Here is a 17,904-nt window from a genome sequence, read left to right as displayed (position 1 = left end):
ACAAGATCAAGAAAAAACTGAAGAAAATTTATATAAAGATTTTCAGCATAATAGGAAACCTTTTTCTAGATACGCAACATGTGGAAGGAGTAAAAACACACAGATGAATAAACTGTGTGCAGATTCTAAAATGTATTCCGAGACGCAACAGATTTGATTTACAAAATCTTAGGCAAAACAGTCTGGCTCCACAAAAAGCATGATAAATTGTCCTAGTGACATCCAGGTAACCCAAGACATTGGAATCAAATTAGATTATATTGAAAAAAATAACTGTGCAGACTTGATCCAAACAAAATACAGGCAAGAGACGGAATTAATAACAATGACCACAGAACACTTCAGCAAGAACTTACAGTACCATTATATCCATTATTCACCAAGTCATATAACTATGGGGAGATACCTCAAAATTGGATACATGCTCTTAATTAAACCTGTCTTCAAGGGAAAGGGGAGTAGGACAAACCCACAGTCATACGGACCCTTAAGTCTACTTTCATGTTGTAGAAAAATAATGGGGAAGGTAATATTGGAGAAGTTATTGTCAGAACTGGATAGATTGGGACTTGAAACCATATATCAGCATGCATATGTTGAAAACAGATCTATTACCACCTGTAACATGATGTTCTACAAGAAGTTATGTACTCACCATAACGTTCCATGTGAGTTGTTCATCTCGCCTTCATTCTTGACTGATGGGTTCGGAGCCGAAAGATCGGCTCCAGTATGGCCACATGCAAAGCTTGAGGTCTTCCAGTAGCTCGAGGCCAAGCCCCTATCCCATGATGCACTGTGAATTACCTCAGATCTTGTTTGCTGTGTGTACTATAACCATATAAAATAGCTATCCCCTCTATGGAAATGAAGAAGAAAATGAGCAACCAGGATAAGACCAACAATCTAGGTCAGCTATCAGCCAGGAAGGGGAAAGAGGGAGGGACGCAAGAATGAAGGCGAGATGAACAACACATGGAACGTTATGTTGAGTACATAACTTCTTAATGTGAAGTTGTTAAATCTCGCCATTCATTCTTGACTGATGGGTAGTGTCCCTAGCACCATCAATCTTGGGTGGCTCACGGGAGTACATTTTTCAGGACTGTAGACCCAAAGGAAGCCCTGTCTCTGGAGGCCTTATCAACTTTGTAATGAGTGATAAAGGTATGAGGTTTTGACCAAGTGGATGCTGCATAAATGTTATCAAGGGGCAGTTTGGCTGAAAACGCAGAGGATGTAGAAACTGCTCTGGTTGAGTGAGCTTTAATCTTGTGTTTGAAAGGCATATTAGCAGCTGAATACACAAAGGGGATACAATCGGATAACCATTTAGACAGAGTTGTTTTAGCCACTGGTCTACCTTTCCTGGATTCAGACAATGAAAGTAAGAGCTGGTCTGATTCCCTGATATTTGTTCTATCCAAATAAAATCTGAGCTGTCTGTGAACATCAAGTTTACACAGCATATACTCCAACTTGTTGGAATGATTAGGGAACAAAACTGGTAACTCAATAACTTAGTTGACATTGGTTTCTAAACAAACTTTGGGCAAAAATGTAGGATTTGTCCTAAGTGATACTCTAGTCAGCATGAAAAATCAAATAAGGAGGGCTGATAGATAAAGCCTGAAGCTCTGACACACTGCGGACAGAAGTAATAGCTACCAGAAAAATGGTTTTCACAACAATTATTTGACGTCACAGGATGATGCTGGTTCAAACGAAGGGAGGATTATACGTGACAGCATAAAATTTAGATTCCATGGAGAATATGGAGTTTTCATAGGTGGTCTCATATAAAATGTCCCCTTGAGAAAGGCCTTGGATAACTTGTGGGACATGATACTAAATCTGTCAATTCCAAGATGAAAATTTGTTATAGCAGCCAAATGGACCGGAGCCTTTGCTGCTGCCGCTCCTTTGTTAAAAATCATGGTCAAGAATTCTAGTATGGATGTCAAGGAGGCTTGGTAAGGATCAATATTATGATTAGAGGCCGATATGGAAAATCTCTTCCACTTACTAAGATATAATCTTCTAGTGGACGGCTTATGAGAAGACAAAAGGATTGGTTGTCTCAATGGAAAAGTTATGAAGCCTGGCTATGAGGGGAACTGGAGCAGCCAAGCAGTCAGCTTCAAAGACTGCAGAGAGGTATGGAGGTCCTCTGACAGATGTGTCAGAAGGTCTGGAACTGGGTCCAGAATCCAAGGATCCTCCAAGAGATGATGGAATGGGAACCAAATCTGCCAAGGCCAATGAGGGGCTATAAGGACGATGGTCCTTCCCAGGGATTTTATGTTCTGTAGAACCTTGAGTGTCAATGGTATTGGTGGAAATGCAAAGAGGAGACCTGGGGTCCAATCGTGTACAGGTGTGTCCCTCAGGGCTTCTCCCGAAGGTAGATCAGAGCAAAGTAGCTTCTGCATTTTGTGTTGTAACAGGCAAAAAGGTCGCAGCAAGGCTGGCCCCATTTGCGGTAAATCCTGTCCGCAATCTCTTTCTTGAGGGACCACTCGTGTGGCAACAAGACTGTCTTGTTCACTTTGTCTGCTATCACACTGGATCTCCCCGGGATGTGCGTTGCCAACAGAAAGCGCTGGGAAGAAACAGTCCACTGCCAAACTCTGAGGGCTTCTCAGTAAAGGGGGTAAGATCTGGTTCCCCCTTGTTCAAGTACCAGACTACTGACATATTGTCTGTCTGAATCGCAATCATTACTAGAGAAGTGTGTTCTGGAAGTATTGCAATGCCAAAAGTACTGCTCTCATCTCCAGAACACTGAATATGCAAGTGTGACTCATCAGTCTATGTGCCTTGGGCAGTCTTCTTTGAAAATGCCCCCAAATCAGGAAAGCGTCAGGGGTCACAATGGCTACTGGAGGGGGTAGAACAAAGGGGTGTCCTATGGAGACATGAAGAGACGTGAACCACCACTGGAGATCTTTCTTGCAAGAGCTCGTAATCAATATTGTGTGGTCCATAGGTAGTTCCTGGTAAGACCACTGTGAAGGATCCACATATGCATTCTTGCTAACTGTATGGCTAGGATTGCTGCAGCCATCATACCCAATACTTTCAGAACTTCTGAAGCTGGTGCTCTGTCTTTCAATACCAATGTGATGACATGCTGACGAAGAAGAAAGACTCCTTTGATTGGTAGCCTTAGAGTGGTGGATGAGGTGTCTAGCTCTGCCCCGATAAAAACAATATGCTCTGATGGCAATAAGGCAGACTGTTCTGAGTTGACTGTAATACGTAAATGACTGCAGAGTGAGAGAATGTCCTCCCTTGCCTGAATAAGTTGATGCCTGGTGGTGGCGGTAAGGAGCCTGGCTAGGTACGGAAACACCTGGAATCCTAGACGCCTCAGGTGAGCCGTGACCACTGCCATACATTTGGTGAACACTCTGGGGGCTGAAGTGAGACCAAAAAGCAGGGCTCGAAACTGAAAACAATTGGCTCCCCGGCGGGAAAGCACGTGATCTCTGGATAGCCTGGCCATCTTTATGTGGTAGTACGTATCTGAGATCTATCGAGCACATCTAATTTTCTTTCCCTAAGAAGGGAAGTATAGACTGAAGTGTGACCATACGGAACTTCTCTTTCTTTACATATTGGTTGAGTCTGCTGAGGTCCAAAACGGGTCTCCAGTCCCTTTTTCTTTGGAACCAAAATGAATCTGGAGTAAGTTCTCGATCCTGTCTGGTCTGCTGGGACTGGCTGGATGACTTTTTTTGTAGCAACATTCAGACCTCTATAGTTGCTTGTTCCCTGTAACTGGGTGGAACGTCCAGAATTCTCCTTAAGGACGGGTGGTGGTGGTGGTGGGGGGGGGGGTCAGCGAATGGTATGAAGTACCCTCTGGAAATACTTTGTACCCAGCTGTCTTATTTCTTGCCAGGTGTCTGGGTACAAAGATAAGCGACCCTCGACTGCCTCCAAAGCAGGACATTCGGGCCTCCTTTCAGGAGCACTGATAGGGTTGCCTAGAAAAGTGAATGCTGTCATCCTGATGTTGTGGAACCCCTCTGCTGCGAGGATGGAGTCTTCCACTATTACCCCCTCCTTTGCCCCTGGAGTGGGGTTCACCACGTGTCCTGAAAGGCCCCTTGGGCTTTCCAGAACCACATTTTCCCTCCCCTTTGACCTGTGGAATAAGATAGGGTGGGGGTGGAAAAACGGACTCCGATGGCAGAGAGATTCTTTCCCTCCTGTTGACACCCGGTCAAGGTTTCCTTCACTTTAGGCCCAAAAAGGGATGAGCCATCAAAGGGGGTGTTAACTAAGGATGACTTGAAGGGCTCCGCGAAGGAACACAAGCGCATCCAGGAATGTCTTATAAGAGCGATTCCTGTACCCGCTGCCCTACTCGTTCCATCAGCTGCATAGGATATGAGATACATGGACGTGTTGACAATAGAGTTTAGGGTAGAAAGCTGGGCAGCAACTTTGTCAGAGGTACCTGCAGCTACTGTACCCTGAAGAGCATCTCCCAGCTCCTTAAGGAGATCTCTTTGCAACCTAGTAAAATGAGTTAAGTAGTTCAGTGAACAGAGTAAAAGTCGCTGAACTGAACATGCGTTTTCCATATCTATCCATGATCCTAGACTCTATTGGGACGGATAGACGAGGAAGTCTCAGACATTTCCTTTTTGGCGGCTGCAGCCACTATCATGGCATCAACTAGGACTCCTTTGGTTAAAAAAGTTTTGTCTGGTGGGGCTGATATAAACTTGTTAGGCCTCCTAGGGCAGGCTCCATGGACTCCGTTGACTCCCACGCCCTTCGAGAAACTAAATGCATGAGCTCATCGAAGGGTGGAGACACCCAAGAGATGGAGGGTTCAGATCCGAAAGCCTTCAGGAGAACTGTCTCATCCTCAGTAGGGCTTTTGTACTGCCAATCACTCCTCTGCCTAAGGATCTCAAGTATCTCAGCAAAGGAGATATCGTCAGAGGGGGACCATGGGGACCCTTCTGACTCATCCAAGTCAGTGACAGATGTTACAAACTCCTGTGGGGAGTCCAAGTGTCTCCTCTTGCACAATCTCTTCCTGGGGACCTTCTCAGTGGGAGCCTCTGGGAGGTCTCGGAAGAGCAGGGGGCACCCTGTGGGGCTACCTGAGGCTCTGGGTCTCTACACTTAGCCTGGATGATGGAAGCAGAAGCAGACACAGGTGCTTTAGGGGATAAGGAAGCAAGGCCTGAAGTCAAGGATGTCTTGGGGGACAAAGCTCTCCTCATGGCTTCGAAGGCACCACAGCTCTGATGGGAAGGAATAGACGGATCCGAGGGAACCGTCATACCCTCCCGCACCGAGGCAGTGGGCTCTGAGCCGGAGGTAGGGGGCAAGCTCATCCGAGCCGAAGCCCCAAGAGGACGAGTCAGCACCAACAAGTCGGTCCGACTGTCCTCCCCGGATCAGACTGGAGAGTGTCGGCTCCTAGAATTAGAGATGAGGCATGCCTGCAAAATAACTTGACTAAATTGACCATTTGGGCACAGGAGAATAATATGTTGATAAATACATCAAAATGTACGCATACAAGATTTGGCAGACATAAATTGAAAGGTGAATATTTAATACAGCACACAGTGATTGAAACTGCAAACTCATTTAAGGACCTGGATATATATGGGTAGATTCAGCTCTAAGTTTTTCTAATCATATCAACCAATTGGTTAATGATAGTTAAACAAGAAGTTATGTACTCACCATAACGTTCGATATATGTAGTCCATCTTGCCTCACACATTCTTACCCGTGGGTTCAGAGCAGAATGTCGGGTCCGACTCGGCCATACTTTAGCTCGAAGTCTTTCAATTGGCTAGGCTAAGATGGTATTCCATGCTGCACTGCTCTCTATCCCCAGATCTAGTTTGCCGCGAGCACCACTACTCACTCTCCATGCATAACACCTAAGGAAGGAAGAACAAACCAAGAATGAAGGGAACTCTGAAACCAGGGCTAAGCTCTAGATCCTCCAGGATGGGGGTAAGAAAGAATGTGAGGCGAGATGGACTACATACATCGAACGTTACGTTGAGTACATAACTTCTTGATGATATGTAGTCCAATCACACCTACATTCTTACCTGTGGGACAGCGTCCCCAGCACCTAAATCTTGGGAGGCTCAGTGGAAAATACTCCTGAGCACTATGGAACCAAAGGAAGACCTGCCTCTGGATACCACATCTAACTTGTAATGAGTAACAAAGGTGTGAGGAGATGCCCAAGTAGCCGCAGCACAAATATCATCCATAGACAATCTGGCCTGAAAAGCTGTAGACGTAGATACAAAACGGGTAGAGTGAGCCTTCACTTGGAACGGTAAATCTCTTCCCCCTGAAGTATAAATGAAAGAAATACAACTGGAAATCCACCTGGACAACGTGACTTTGGAAACAGGAGACCCAATTCTGTTTTCCGAAAATGAAACAAACTGATCAGATTTTCTGAGGTCCTTCATTCTGTGCAAAAAAATCGTAATTGTCTGTGCACATCCAACTGATGAAATTTTAATTCTGCCTTGTTCGAGAACTGAGGAAAAAACACTGGTAATTCAATGGATTGGTTAAGGTTACTAACTGAAGCTACTTTGGGAAGAAAAGAAGGATTCGGTCTGAGAGAAACCGTGTCCTTATGAAAAATCAAACAAGGTTGTTTAATTGATAAAGCTTGTAGCTCCGAAACACATCTGGCTTACGTGATGGCTACCAAAAAGACAGTCTTCCAATTTAAGAATTTTAAATCACAAGTGGCTGCAGGCTTAAAGGGAGGTGAAGTAAGACCCTGTAGAACAAAAGTCCCAAGGCATAACAGGTTCAAAGACAGGAGGACGAAGCAACAAAGTGCCTTTCAGGAAAGCCTTACAGAATCTGTGTGCCATTAGACTAGGTTCGTCTGTAACGTGAAAGGTAGAAATCGCCGCCAACTGGAATTTAATGGTTGCGGCAGCTGCTCCCTGGTTGAAAAGCATAGAAAGGAACTCTAATACTGACGAGATTGGAGCTGTGTAAGAGTCAATCTGTTTGGCATGTACCCAGATGGAAAATCTCTTCCATTTGCTGTAATAAATCTTCCTGGTCGAACGCTTATGAGAGGAAGATAGAATATGAACCACATCCGGCGAAAAATGGTGAAGCCTAATTAATGACGGAAGTGGAGTAGCCAAGCTGTCAACCGAAGGGTCCGAAGAGAGGGATGGAGCTGCCCTGACATGTGTCAGTAAGTCTGGTTGTGAGTCCAGAATCCAAGGAGCGTCCATGAGATAGGGATGGAGAAAGAGGAACCAAATTTGATGAAGCCAGTGTGGAGCAATCAGTACCATTTTGCTTTCCAAGGATTGCGCTTTCTGAACAACTTTTGACAGCAAAGGAACCGGAGGGAAGGCATATAGTAGACCAGAGGGCCAATCGTGGACTAGAGCGTCCCTGGGTGACTCCCCCTGAGGGGGGATAAGGGTGAAGTAGTAGCACTTCACATTGAGGGGGCTAGCAAAAATGTCGCAGCAAGGCTGACTCCACCTGCGGAAAACCTGCGCCGCAACTTGACAGTTCAGGGACCACTCATGAGGCAGCAGAATAGCTCTGCTTAGCCTGTCTGCGATCACACTGGACTTCCCCGGAATGTGCGTTGCTACCAGAAAACGTTGGGAAGACAATGCCCACTGCCACACTTGCATGGCCTCTCTGCAAAGGGGATACGACTTGGTTCCTCCCTGTTTGTTCAGATACCATACCACAGACATTGTCTGAGTGGACTGCAATAGTCCCGAGAAGTAGAAAGCTCTGAAGTGCTTGCAACGCTAGTAGCACTGCTCTCATCTCCAGGACACTGATATGCAGATGCCTCTTGTGCTCTTGCCACGTGCCTTGGATTGTCCTGCCAAGATAATGCCCCCCCCCCCAAAATCTGGGTGGCATCCATGGTCACCGTGGCAACCAGAGACGAAGGAACTAAGAGTTTTCCGGCATTGAGGTTGCCGGTGTGAAGCCACCAACTGAGATTCTGTCTGCACCTGTCTGTGAGTAGACTAGGGTGAGAAAGTGGAAGACGAAGAGACCACTGGGCTAAGAGTAGCCACTGAAGGAGCCTCATATGTAACCTTGCCAGGGGAACTAACATAACGTAGCAGCCATCGTCCCTAACAATTGGAGGACCAATCTTGCCTTCACTCTTCTCAGAGGGAGCAAGGTGTAAATCTGTTGTTGTAAGACCCTGATTCTTTCCTGTGGTAGAAACGCCCGCATGAGCACTGTGTCTAATTTGGCGCCTATAAAGGTGACATGCTGCGAGGGCAACAAGGCAGATTTTTCCCAGTTCAAGGTGATGCCCAACTGTTGACATAGGTTGATAGCAGCATCTGTGGTCTGAAGTAACAGATGCCTAGTGATGGCAGTAAGGAGCCAGTCGTCCAGGTAGAGAAACACTTGGAATCACTGACGTCTCAAGTGAGCAGTCACCACTGCCATGCATTTGGTAAACACCCTGGTGGCTGTGGTGAGACCAAAGGGCAGGGCTCGAAACTGAAAGTGACTGGCTCCCAGCCGGAAGCGTAGGTGACTTCTGGATGCCCTGTCCATCTTTATGTGGTAGTAAGAATCCTTCAGGTCGATGGAGCACATCCACACTTCTTTTCCCAACAATGGGAGAATAGATTGCAACGTGACCATTCGGAACTTGGACTTTTGCACGTGGGTGTTCAATTGGCTGCGATCCAAAATGGGTCTCAGGTCCCCTGTCCTTTTTGGCACCAAAAAGAATCTGGAGTAAGCCCCTAATCCGATCTGGTCTGAGGGGACATGTTGGATGGCTCCTTTTTCTAGCAGCTTTGAAACCTCTGAAGCAGAATCCCTTTGACTGGGTGGAACATCCGGGATTTTCTTGATTGGAGGGGGAGTTGATGAGAAGGGAATGGTATATCCTCCGGAAATTATTCGTAGAACCCATTGGTCCTTGGTGATACCTTGCCAGGCCTCCGGGTATAGTGAGATGCAACCCCCGACTGGCTCCAGAAACGCACAGTTGGGCCTCCCATCAGGAGCGGTGGTAGGGAGAACCATGAAAGGAATCGCGGACTCCCGAGTTACGAGGGCCTCCTCTGCCCCATAGGGCAGCATCTATCTGAATAACCACTCCCTCCCCTGCCTTTTGAGGGGGGCTCACCTTGTGCATCGAGAAAAAAACCTCTGTGATTTCTTGAACCACATCTTCCCACCCCCTCTGGGCCTTGGGATAAGGCCTAGAAGGAAGGGAAAAACGGACTCCTACGGCAGACAGAGTTTTTCCCTCTTGCTCGCACCTAGTGAGAGTGTCTTTCACTTTGGTTCCAAACAAAGAGGAACCATCAAACGGGGAGACAGTAAATGTAGACTTGAAGGCCACCGCAAAATGACAAAGGCGCATCCAGGCATGTCTCCTGAGAGTGACTCCTGAACTTGTTGCCCTACTCGCTCCCTCGGCTGTGAGGGATCAGCCTCATGGAGGAGTTCGCAATAGAAGTGAGGGTAGACATCTGAGCGTTGACTTTGAGCCGCCTCACAAACGTTACCCGTTAGAGTATCTCCAAGCTCCTTTAGAAGATCTTTCTGGAGCTGTGAAAAGTGTGAAAAGTAATTCAGTGACCGCAAAGTAAAGGCCGCTGAAGAAAATATACACTTCCTGAACCGGTCCATAGTCCTAAACTCCTTGTTAGGGGGATGGACGATGGAAGAAGTCTCAGCCAATTCCTTCTTGGTGGCCGCTGCAACCATCATGGCATCCACATGGACTCCCTTGGATAGAAATTCCTTATCAAAAGCGGCAGACAAAAATTTATTGGGTCTCCTCGGGACTGGTTCCACAGAGTCAGAGGTTTTCCACACCCTTTGACAAACCAGATCAAGAAGCTCGAAGGGTGGAGACAACCAGGAGGCGGAGGGCTGAGCACCAAAGGCCTTCAGAAACACAGACTCCTCTTCGGAGGGGGCTTTGGATGGCCAGTCGCCTCTTTGCTTCAAAATCTCTAGGATGTCAGAGAAACACCCTCAGAGGAGGACTTAGGGGAACCCTCCGATTCCTCAAGGTTGGTGTCTGATGTGAGAGATTCATCTTGGGTATCTATGTGCTTCCTCTTGCACTTTCTCTTTCTGGGTGGCTCCTCAGGCAAAAACTATGAGGGGCCCTCAGAAATATGGGGACCACTTATGGGGGTACCCTGAGGCCTTGGGGCTCCGCTGTCAAGAGATAGAGGGTGATCAGAGACCTGCTCCGGTGCTGTAGGGGACAGAGTGACCGGACCATATGATGCCGCTGACTACCTGGCCAGCGCGCTCTGCATGGCCTCGAAAGCTGGTCCTCCCGGGTCTGAAGATCAACCAGCCATGGAAGACATCAGATCAGAAAGGACCAGGTCTAAAGCAGAGACAGGAGTCAGACTTCCCTGCGCCGAAGCACTGAGAGGGAGACTAGGAGTCGAGAGGTGTTCCGAAGCCTCTCCCTCGGGTCCGACCGAGGAATCTTGAGTCCTGAACCCCGTGGACGGCGCCGACGGGGTCAGAGCTGACGGAACCAATAAGCCAGGAGGGACTGTCGGAACAGACCTAGGGATATCAAACGGAGCAGAGCTCTCCAGCTCCGAAAGCTGAGATGCGCTCGGTAGTATCGATGTAGGTAGAGGGACCGGCTCCGGAGCCGACTGGGTCGGAGCCGAAAACAATTTAGCCAGTACCGGTGACTGAAGAAGTCTCTGCACCACTCTATCGACGTCCACATCCGATAAGGTCCTGGAGGATCAGTAGGATAGGGAAGGAGATAGAGACCTCCTCTCTGTAGGAGACCTGCGAGGCGGAGATACCGGCCTAATGCTAGGTGACCGGCTCCAAACAGGCTCAGAGAAAATAGGAGCCGAAGCAGGTTCCATAGACACGGACACTTCCTGCAGACCCGAGGACAATGGAGCAGAGGATGTCACTGAAGATTTAGCGGTTTTTCTCCGGCGGCTCCGAGGATAATGATGGAGCCGGGGATCGCTTTTTAGCCTTGGAAGATTTAGCTTTTGATGGAGAAGACTCGAAGGAGGGTTTCAGAAGTCCCTTCAAAATCAATTTGCTCTTCCTTTCCTGAAGAACACGCGGGCTAAAAGCATGACAAAAACTACACGATTCCTGGAGGTGAATCACTCCCAGACAGTACACACAAACTGTGTCCATCAGTGATAAACATCTTATAACTTACACTTCGTGCACTTCTCAAAGCCCGAGGGCTTATGCTCCTTAGTATCTTTAGACATAGTCACTACAAAACCGAGTAACTAACCCAATAACCAGACCAACAGTCAATCAGCCACAAGCACGGGAACAGAAAAAACAGACAGTACACCACAAAGACCTCTAACTTAAACGGTCCTAGAACACAAGTACAAAAGGGGGGACTAATTCCTCTAAACAGTTTTAGCCCAAGGGAAATAAAGTTAGCACACAAGGTAAGCAAGGGGACAGACTAGGTCCTCTAACTGAAATGGGCCTAGCCCGTTGGAAACAGCTAGTGGGATACCACAAGAACACGCTAAAAGAGAAAAACTACTTTTCCACAAACACAGTTCAAAATACACACACAAATAGCTATGAAAATAGCTTTTTTTTGCAAAAACTCTGCTATAAAGAAGAAAAGAGTACTTAGCCACAGCCAAGAGCAAGACCACGTCCGAGCTACACAAGCGGCAAACGAGATCTGGGGACAGAGAGCAGTGCATCATGGGATACCATCTTAGCCCAGCTAATTGAAAGACTTCGAGATAAAGTATGGCTGAGTCAGAGCCAACATTTGGCTCTGAACCCATGGGTAAGAATATAGGCGAGACTGGACTACATAACATCTATAGGTTGTATAAAAAGATTTATAAAGCCTAGGAAATGAAAAATGATGAAGTCATTGTTTGTTAGATGCATTAGACCCAAACATGAGTATGGAATAACAATATGGAAACCCTATAAGAAAACAAGCATGAGTAAACTGGAAAGACTTCAGCGGAAATATACCAAGGGCATCCATGCATGTGAAAATTTATTATGAAAGACTAAAATACCTGAACTTGTACAGCGTCTTTTACAAATATCTAAGAGGTAATCTCATTCAAGAGTATAAGGCATTTAGAGACAACTACCTCTGAGAATGTTTGGGGTTATCAAAAAGTACTACAGAATCACCTGACAACCTATCTGGAAGATTCTATAGGCTTGAGAAGTGCACTAATTGGTTCTCTGAAACAGTAGCTGATGCATGGAACAGACTACCAAATTACATTAAAGCAAGAACTAGTTTAGATATTTTTAAGAACAGCTGGACACATTATGGGAACAACTGTTTTTTGGCAAGAAGGGCCTTAATGTCCATGCCTGAAATATTTATATGTATGTAATGTCTATAAGCGAAAGCAGCAAATGAGGTCCAAGGTATGTTAGGGGCTGTGCATTATGGGTAAGGAGAAGTGAGTTTCAGTTGCCCAAGAGCTCTAGTACCTGCAGTGTCAGATCAGAGGATTGGTTCCAAACCCAATGGTTGAGTGAGGAATGAATCAGCTAGACTGATCACATTTCCTTTCATGACCACTCAATGGTTAATGTCATATAAAGAAGACCAAATTTAAATGTCCCCTGCACAATGGGGACAGTTTCTGGAATTGCTCAGCCATCACATACCAGTGAAAAATACTCTGCAGTCCTGCTGCTTTGAATTCAAGGTCTAAAATAAAAAGAAACTATGTATGGAGAAGAAAAACTCAATTTTCTCAGATTTGTTGATAAATTGTTTACCATACAGACCTATAATAAATAAAACCAATACATTACCTATTGTGTCCTCGACTGCTGTTTTAACAGCATTATCATCCTTGTAAACAGACGTGGTCTTTAAAAATAACTGCACAACTTTTTCCTCATTGCATAAATCTATCTGTAAAAGTTGAAAGTAAATTACAATTAATTAAAAACTTAATTGCATAATGCTTTCGTGTAAAAACTGATTTAGTAAATATTCTTCCACATATAAACATAATAATCAAAAAGATACTTGTGAAAAAGATAAAAAAATGAAAACATTTCTGCAGAATACAATTTCCGTTATGGATAATGCCAATACTAAGACTACAGCTGTCTTTTCTGCTCATTATTCCAAGTCAGGAATCCATCTAACTACATCTACGATGTCTATGTTCGGTTTCCCTTGAAATAATCGAAGAACCAAAATGTCGACTTCTTAAGAGCGAAGAGCGAGACAACGAAACATTCAAAACAGCAAACTCCTGGAATGGCGAATTTTGCATCTGGGAAACTAACCATCTGGCCACCACTGACGGCCTTTGCCCTTTTCTCCACTGCCGTGTGATCTCGGAGTTGGAATATTTAGTTAGGGGGGTGTGGGGGACAAAGTGCCCCACTTTAGTGGGTTTTATTAGTGTATTTCCTGGAGGTGAAATTCACCGTCCTGGTAGTTTGCAATTTTGCATGTTTCGTTGTTGTCTCGCTGTTTTGTTATTCAATTATTTAAAGTAGAACCCTATATGTTCATAGGTTTACAGGTAGTTACTAGACATGCAATCCATGGGGCAATTAATGAGCCTACTTCGTATTCCCAATTGTCCCAAAGCACTCTATGGTTAAGTGACTTGCTCAAGGTCACCCAATAGGCAAATGAAGGCTGACAGGATACACCCCTGTACCATAGGATGTAGTTAGTTAACAGCTCATAGCCTAAATACTGTGCACCAACTCCAGACGATTAAGGCCTAAATCTACAAAGAGTCTGTTTGGGATATAACTACTATGATTCTTTTTTAATGCATGCTGGTGTTAAATTTGAAAAATGTCCATTTGGGAAGTGTTTAACCGTGATTAAAGTACATACCATAAAAGTAAGCAAATAAAGTGAAGTACAGATGTGTGAGTGAAAATTAGCATAACCGCAGATGTTTGAATGATCACTGCTGCAGTACCCTTAGATATATGGGTTACATCCTGCCAAGAACAGAACTGGTAAGCTTTTAAAGCTTCAGGCCACCTTCCACACGCCAGCTTGAGCTCAGCTGACTAAAAGACAAGTATAGGTCAAAGCTACTCAAGAGTTTTCCTACAACCAGACAGAAAGAGGTACAACCTTGAAAGAACAATACTAAGAACCACTATATATTGATATATATATATATATATATATATATATATATATATGTCCACACCATGACATAAAACACACAACAAAAAACAAGGGGGTGGAGAAAGGGATACAGTAGCTACTGCAGCAGGGACAATTAGAACGTCTCTTACGGTAAAATTCAACTTACACAACAGTGCTATGTTCATCATATTGATCAGTGCCAGCACTAACCTTGGCTATATGGCTAGATTACTTTAGCTAACAACATTTGGGAGGTGAAAAGAGAAGAGTTCTGTAGCCCTTGGAGAATGGTGTAAGCTAAGCTTGATCTGAACCTACAGAAGAATTCAAGCTTATATTTCTTTGAGAAAGTATCAGAGGACCAAGTAGCAGCTGCTAGATTTCTAGAATCCAACCTTCCCTCCAGAAATGTCAAATAGAACCCCCCCCCCCGCTATCACTAGGGAACAGTTCCCCAATACTCACTCGAAGGCCGAGAAGAATGCATTAATGGGCCCAGACAATATCCCAGCATGCCTTCTAAACAGCATGAAACATGACCTTATCAGGTCCTCTAGAAAAAGAAGTTATGTACTTACCATAACATTCGATCTCAGTCTTTATTCTCACATATTGGTCAGATCTGATCCCTCAGATCCATCTCGGCGTAATAAAGCTCATGGCCTTCAACTAAGCTCTCAGGCACCCTTCCCTTCCCAGAATGTACCTCTCCATTACCTCAGATCTTGTCAGAAAAAAAACAGGCACTATACAGAAACAAAATCAATACTATGTATGTTATAGTAACCCATGTTCTGAAGCTAATGAGTCCATGAAAAAAAATAAATTTGTATTGCCTGTTCTCCTAGGAGACTAGGATGGGGGTAGGTGGGAGGTTTGTGAGAACCAAGGCAGAGATGGACAACACACATGGAATGCTATGGTAAGTACATAACTTCTTTATGCGATGTTGCCAATCTCGCTTTTATTCTCATGTATAGGAAAGCGTCCCTAGGAACCTGAATCCTGGCTGGCTCATGGAAGAATGTTTCTCAGTATCATACACCCAAAGGAAGCTCTATTCCTGGAGACCAAATCTAACTTGTAGTGAGTAATAAAGGTATGGGGGTTGGACCATGTCAGTGCTGCAAAAATATTGTCCACTAACACTCTAGCTAGAAAAGCTGAAGTAGTAGTAACAGCTCTATTAGAATGGGATCCCATAGGTTCATGTAATTCTTCATTCTGGGAAGTATAAATAAAGATAATGCAATCAGAAAGCTATTTAGATAAGGTAACCTTGGATACCGCTTTAACCTTTTCTTGTTTCCAAAAAAGAAAATTGTTCTGATTTTTCTATAATCTTTAGTTCTATGGAAACAGAAACATAACCGTCTGTGAACATCTAAATAAATGTAACATATATTCTTCATTTTGAAAATTTTGGGAAAAAATGGCAGATCAATTAACTTGTTTAGTTTACTGTCCGATACTACCTTAGGAAGAAAGGAAGGATTAGTACAAAGAGAAACTCTGTCCTTATGAAACACCAAATAAGAAGGATCAACAGATAAGGCCTGCAACTCTAATACTCTCCTTGCTGAAGTAACAGTCACCAGGAAAATTATTTTCCATGACAAAAAGTTTACATCAAAATTGGCTGAAGGCTCAAAAGAGAGCCAAATAACACGAGACAATACAAAATTTAGATCCGGAGGAGGAGATGGGCTTTTATAAGGACGTCTTAACAGCAAGGTTCCTTTAAAAAATAGTCTTATAAAGCCTGTGTGACATGATAGGAAAGCCACTTTCCCCTAGATGAATGTTGGAAATAGCGGCCAGCTGAACCCTTATAGTCGCTGCTGCAGAAGCTTCATTGGAGAGCTTCGCTAAAAAATCCAGAATAAAATGAAAGGGGGTAGTAAAAGGATCAACATTATTCTCTATCTCACACAACAAACCTTTTCCATTTGTTTCTATAAAGTTTACATGTGGAAATTTTATGAGAGGAAAGTAAAATGTCTAGTTGGCATGAAAGTAGAGGATGCCTGGCTATCATTGGAATTGGAGGAACCATGCTGTCGGTTTGAGATTCTGTACATCAGGATGAACCATTTTCTGCTGATGCGAGGGGAGATCTAGAACTGGGTCCATCATCCATGGTTCTTCTAGAAGATAAGGCCACAGGAAGGGAACCAAATCTGCTGGGGCCAATAAGAAGTAATGAGGATGATTTTCCTCCAACACGCTTGCTTTCTGTAATAATATGGGAATCAGGGATGTTGGGGATAAGCAGTAGTCCAGGATGGCAATCATGAACAATTCCATCTCTTGGGGTCGCCCCCTGAGGTGGGATTAGGTCAAAGCAGCTGCTGCATTTGTTTATTGGAGAAGCAAAGAGGTCGCAAGGCTGGCCCATTCCCTGTAAAATTCTTCCCTCCATTTCTTGTTTGACAGACCACTCATAAGGCATCAAAATTGCCCTGCTCAGCTTGTCCGCTATGATGTTGGATTTCCTTGGAATGTGTGTTGCTATCAGAAAGTGGTTGGAAGATATCACCCTCTGCCAAACTTGGAGGGCTTCCTGACCAACGGGGTAACATCTAGTTCCTCCTTGTCTGCTGATATACCAGACTACCAACATGTTGTCTGACTGGACTGCTATTGTTCCCAGAGGGAGAGAGTCTTGAAAGGCTTGCAATGCTAAGAGCACTGCTCTCATCTCTAGAACATTTTTATGCAGCTGGGCCTCATAAGGGGACCAAGTGCCTTGGATTGTTCTTCCCAGATAATGCCCCCCCCCCAATCTGGGAAGCATCCGTCATCACAGTGGCTAGCAGCTAACTGGGTAGAAATTAATGACCTAGACTGACTTCATCAGAATGAATCCACCACGTAAGATCCTTCTTGCATGAATCTGTAATCAAGATCTTGTCCAGACATTGAAGTTCTAGAAAGGACCATTGGGTCGACAACCACTGCCGTATTCTCATATGTAGGCAGGCTAGTAGCACTAATGATACTGAGGCCACCATTGATCCTTAGACCTGCAGTATTAATTTTGCAAATGCTTTTTTTTCTGCGAACCAGTACTTTCATCTGTTTGCACAATGGCATTATTCTACCGGAGGGAAGTTTTGCTATCATTTCTCTTGTATCCAAATGAGCTTCTATGAAAACCAAATTTTGACTAGGTTCTAGAGGGGATTTTTCATAATTTATGATGATTCCTAGGTGTGAGTAAATGTGTAAAGCAGTTTCTCTTGCCCATATGAGTTGATGCCTGGTTGCTGCGGTTTGGAGACAAGTCATCTAAGTATGGAAACACTCTGAATCCTAGACACCTCAGCTGAGCTAAAACCACTGCATTTGGTGAAAACTCTGGGGGCTGTAGTAAGACCAAAGGGCAGGGCTCAAAATTGATAACCGACTCCCAGTCGGAAGCACAGATGCCTTCTGGACTGTGTGTCCATTTTTATATGGTAGTAGGTTGTGCTGATATTGAGGGTCTATATTAAATAAGCAAACGCTTATTCATCGACCCTAGTTCAGTAAAGGCTGAAAATGCTGAACACTCGCAACAGCGATTTTTTTCCCAGGGAAAAAAATCTCTGTTCCACAAAAAAACTTAAAACAGTATTTAATGTGGGGGGCTGTGCCCCCCACCCCCCTACTTAAATACACCAACTTCGGGTTTGCACCACAGTGGAGGAATTGGCAAACTCTCGAAACCAGCCCAGCAATTTTTTCCCCCTGAGAAAAAATTT

The 17,904-nt window shown here is 44.7% G+C and overlaps 1 protein-coding gene across 1 annotated transcript in view; it reads right to left on the bottom strand.

The window, feature by feature from the left end:
- Positions 1-17,904, bottom strand: part of RANGAP1 (Ran GTPase activating protein 1) — a 1,872,200-nt gene that overhangs the window by 626,080 nt on the left and 1,228,216 nt on the right. Inside the window, exon 9 of the mRNA XM_044087098.1 lies at positions 12,838-12,940. Within this exon, the coding sequence (XP_043943033.1) occupies positions 12,838-12,940 (103 nt within the window). The remainder of the gene's footprint in view (positions 1-12,837; positions 12,941-17,904) is intronic.

This window comes from Protopterus annectens, chromosome 1.part1 (assembly GCF_019279795.1).
Source record: "Protopterus annectens isolate FY-2018-M chromosome 1.part1, PAN1.0, whole genome shotgun sequence".
Lineage (NCBI taxonomy): Eukaryota > Metazoa > Chordata > Ceratodontiformes > Protopteridae > Protopterus > Protopterus annectens.
The sequence above is the reverse complement of the archived record's forward strand: the minus strand, read 5'-3'. Positions and strand labels throughout refer to the sequence as shown.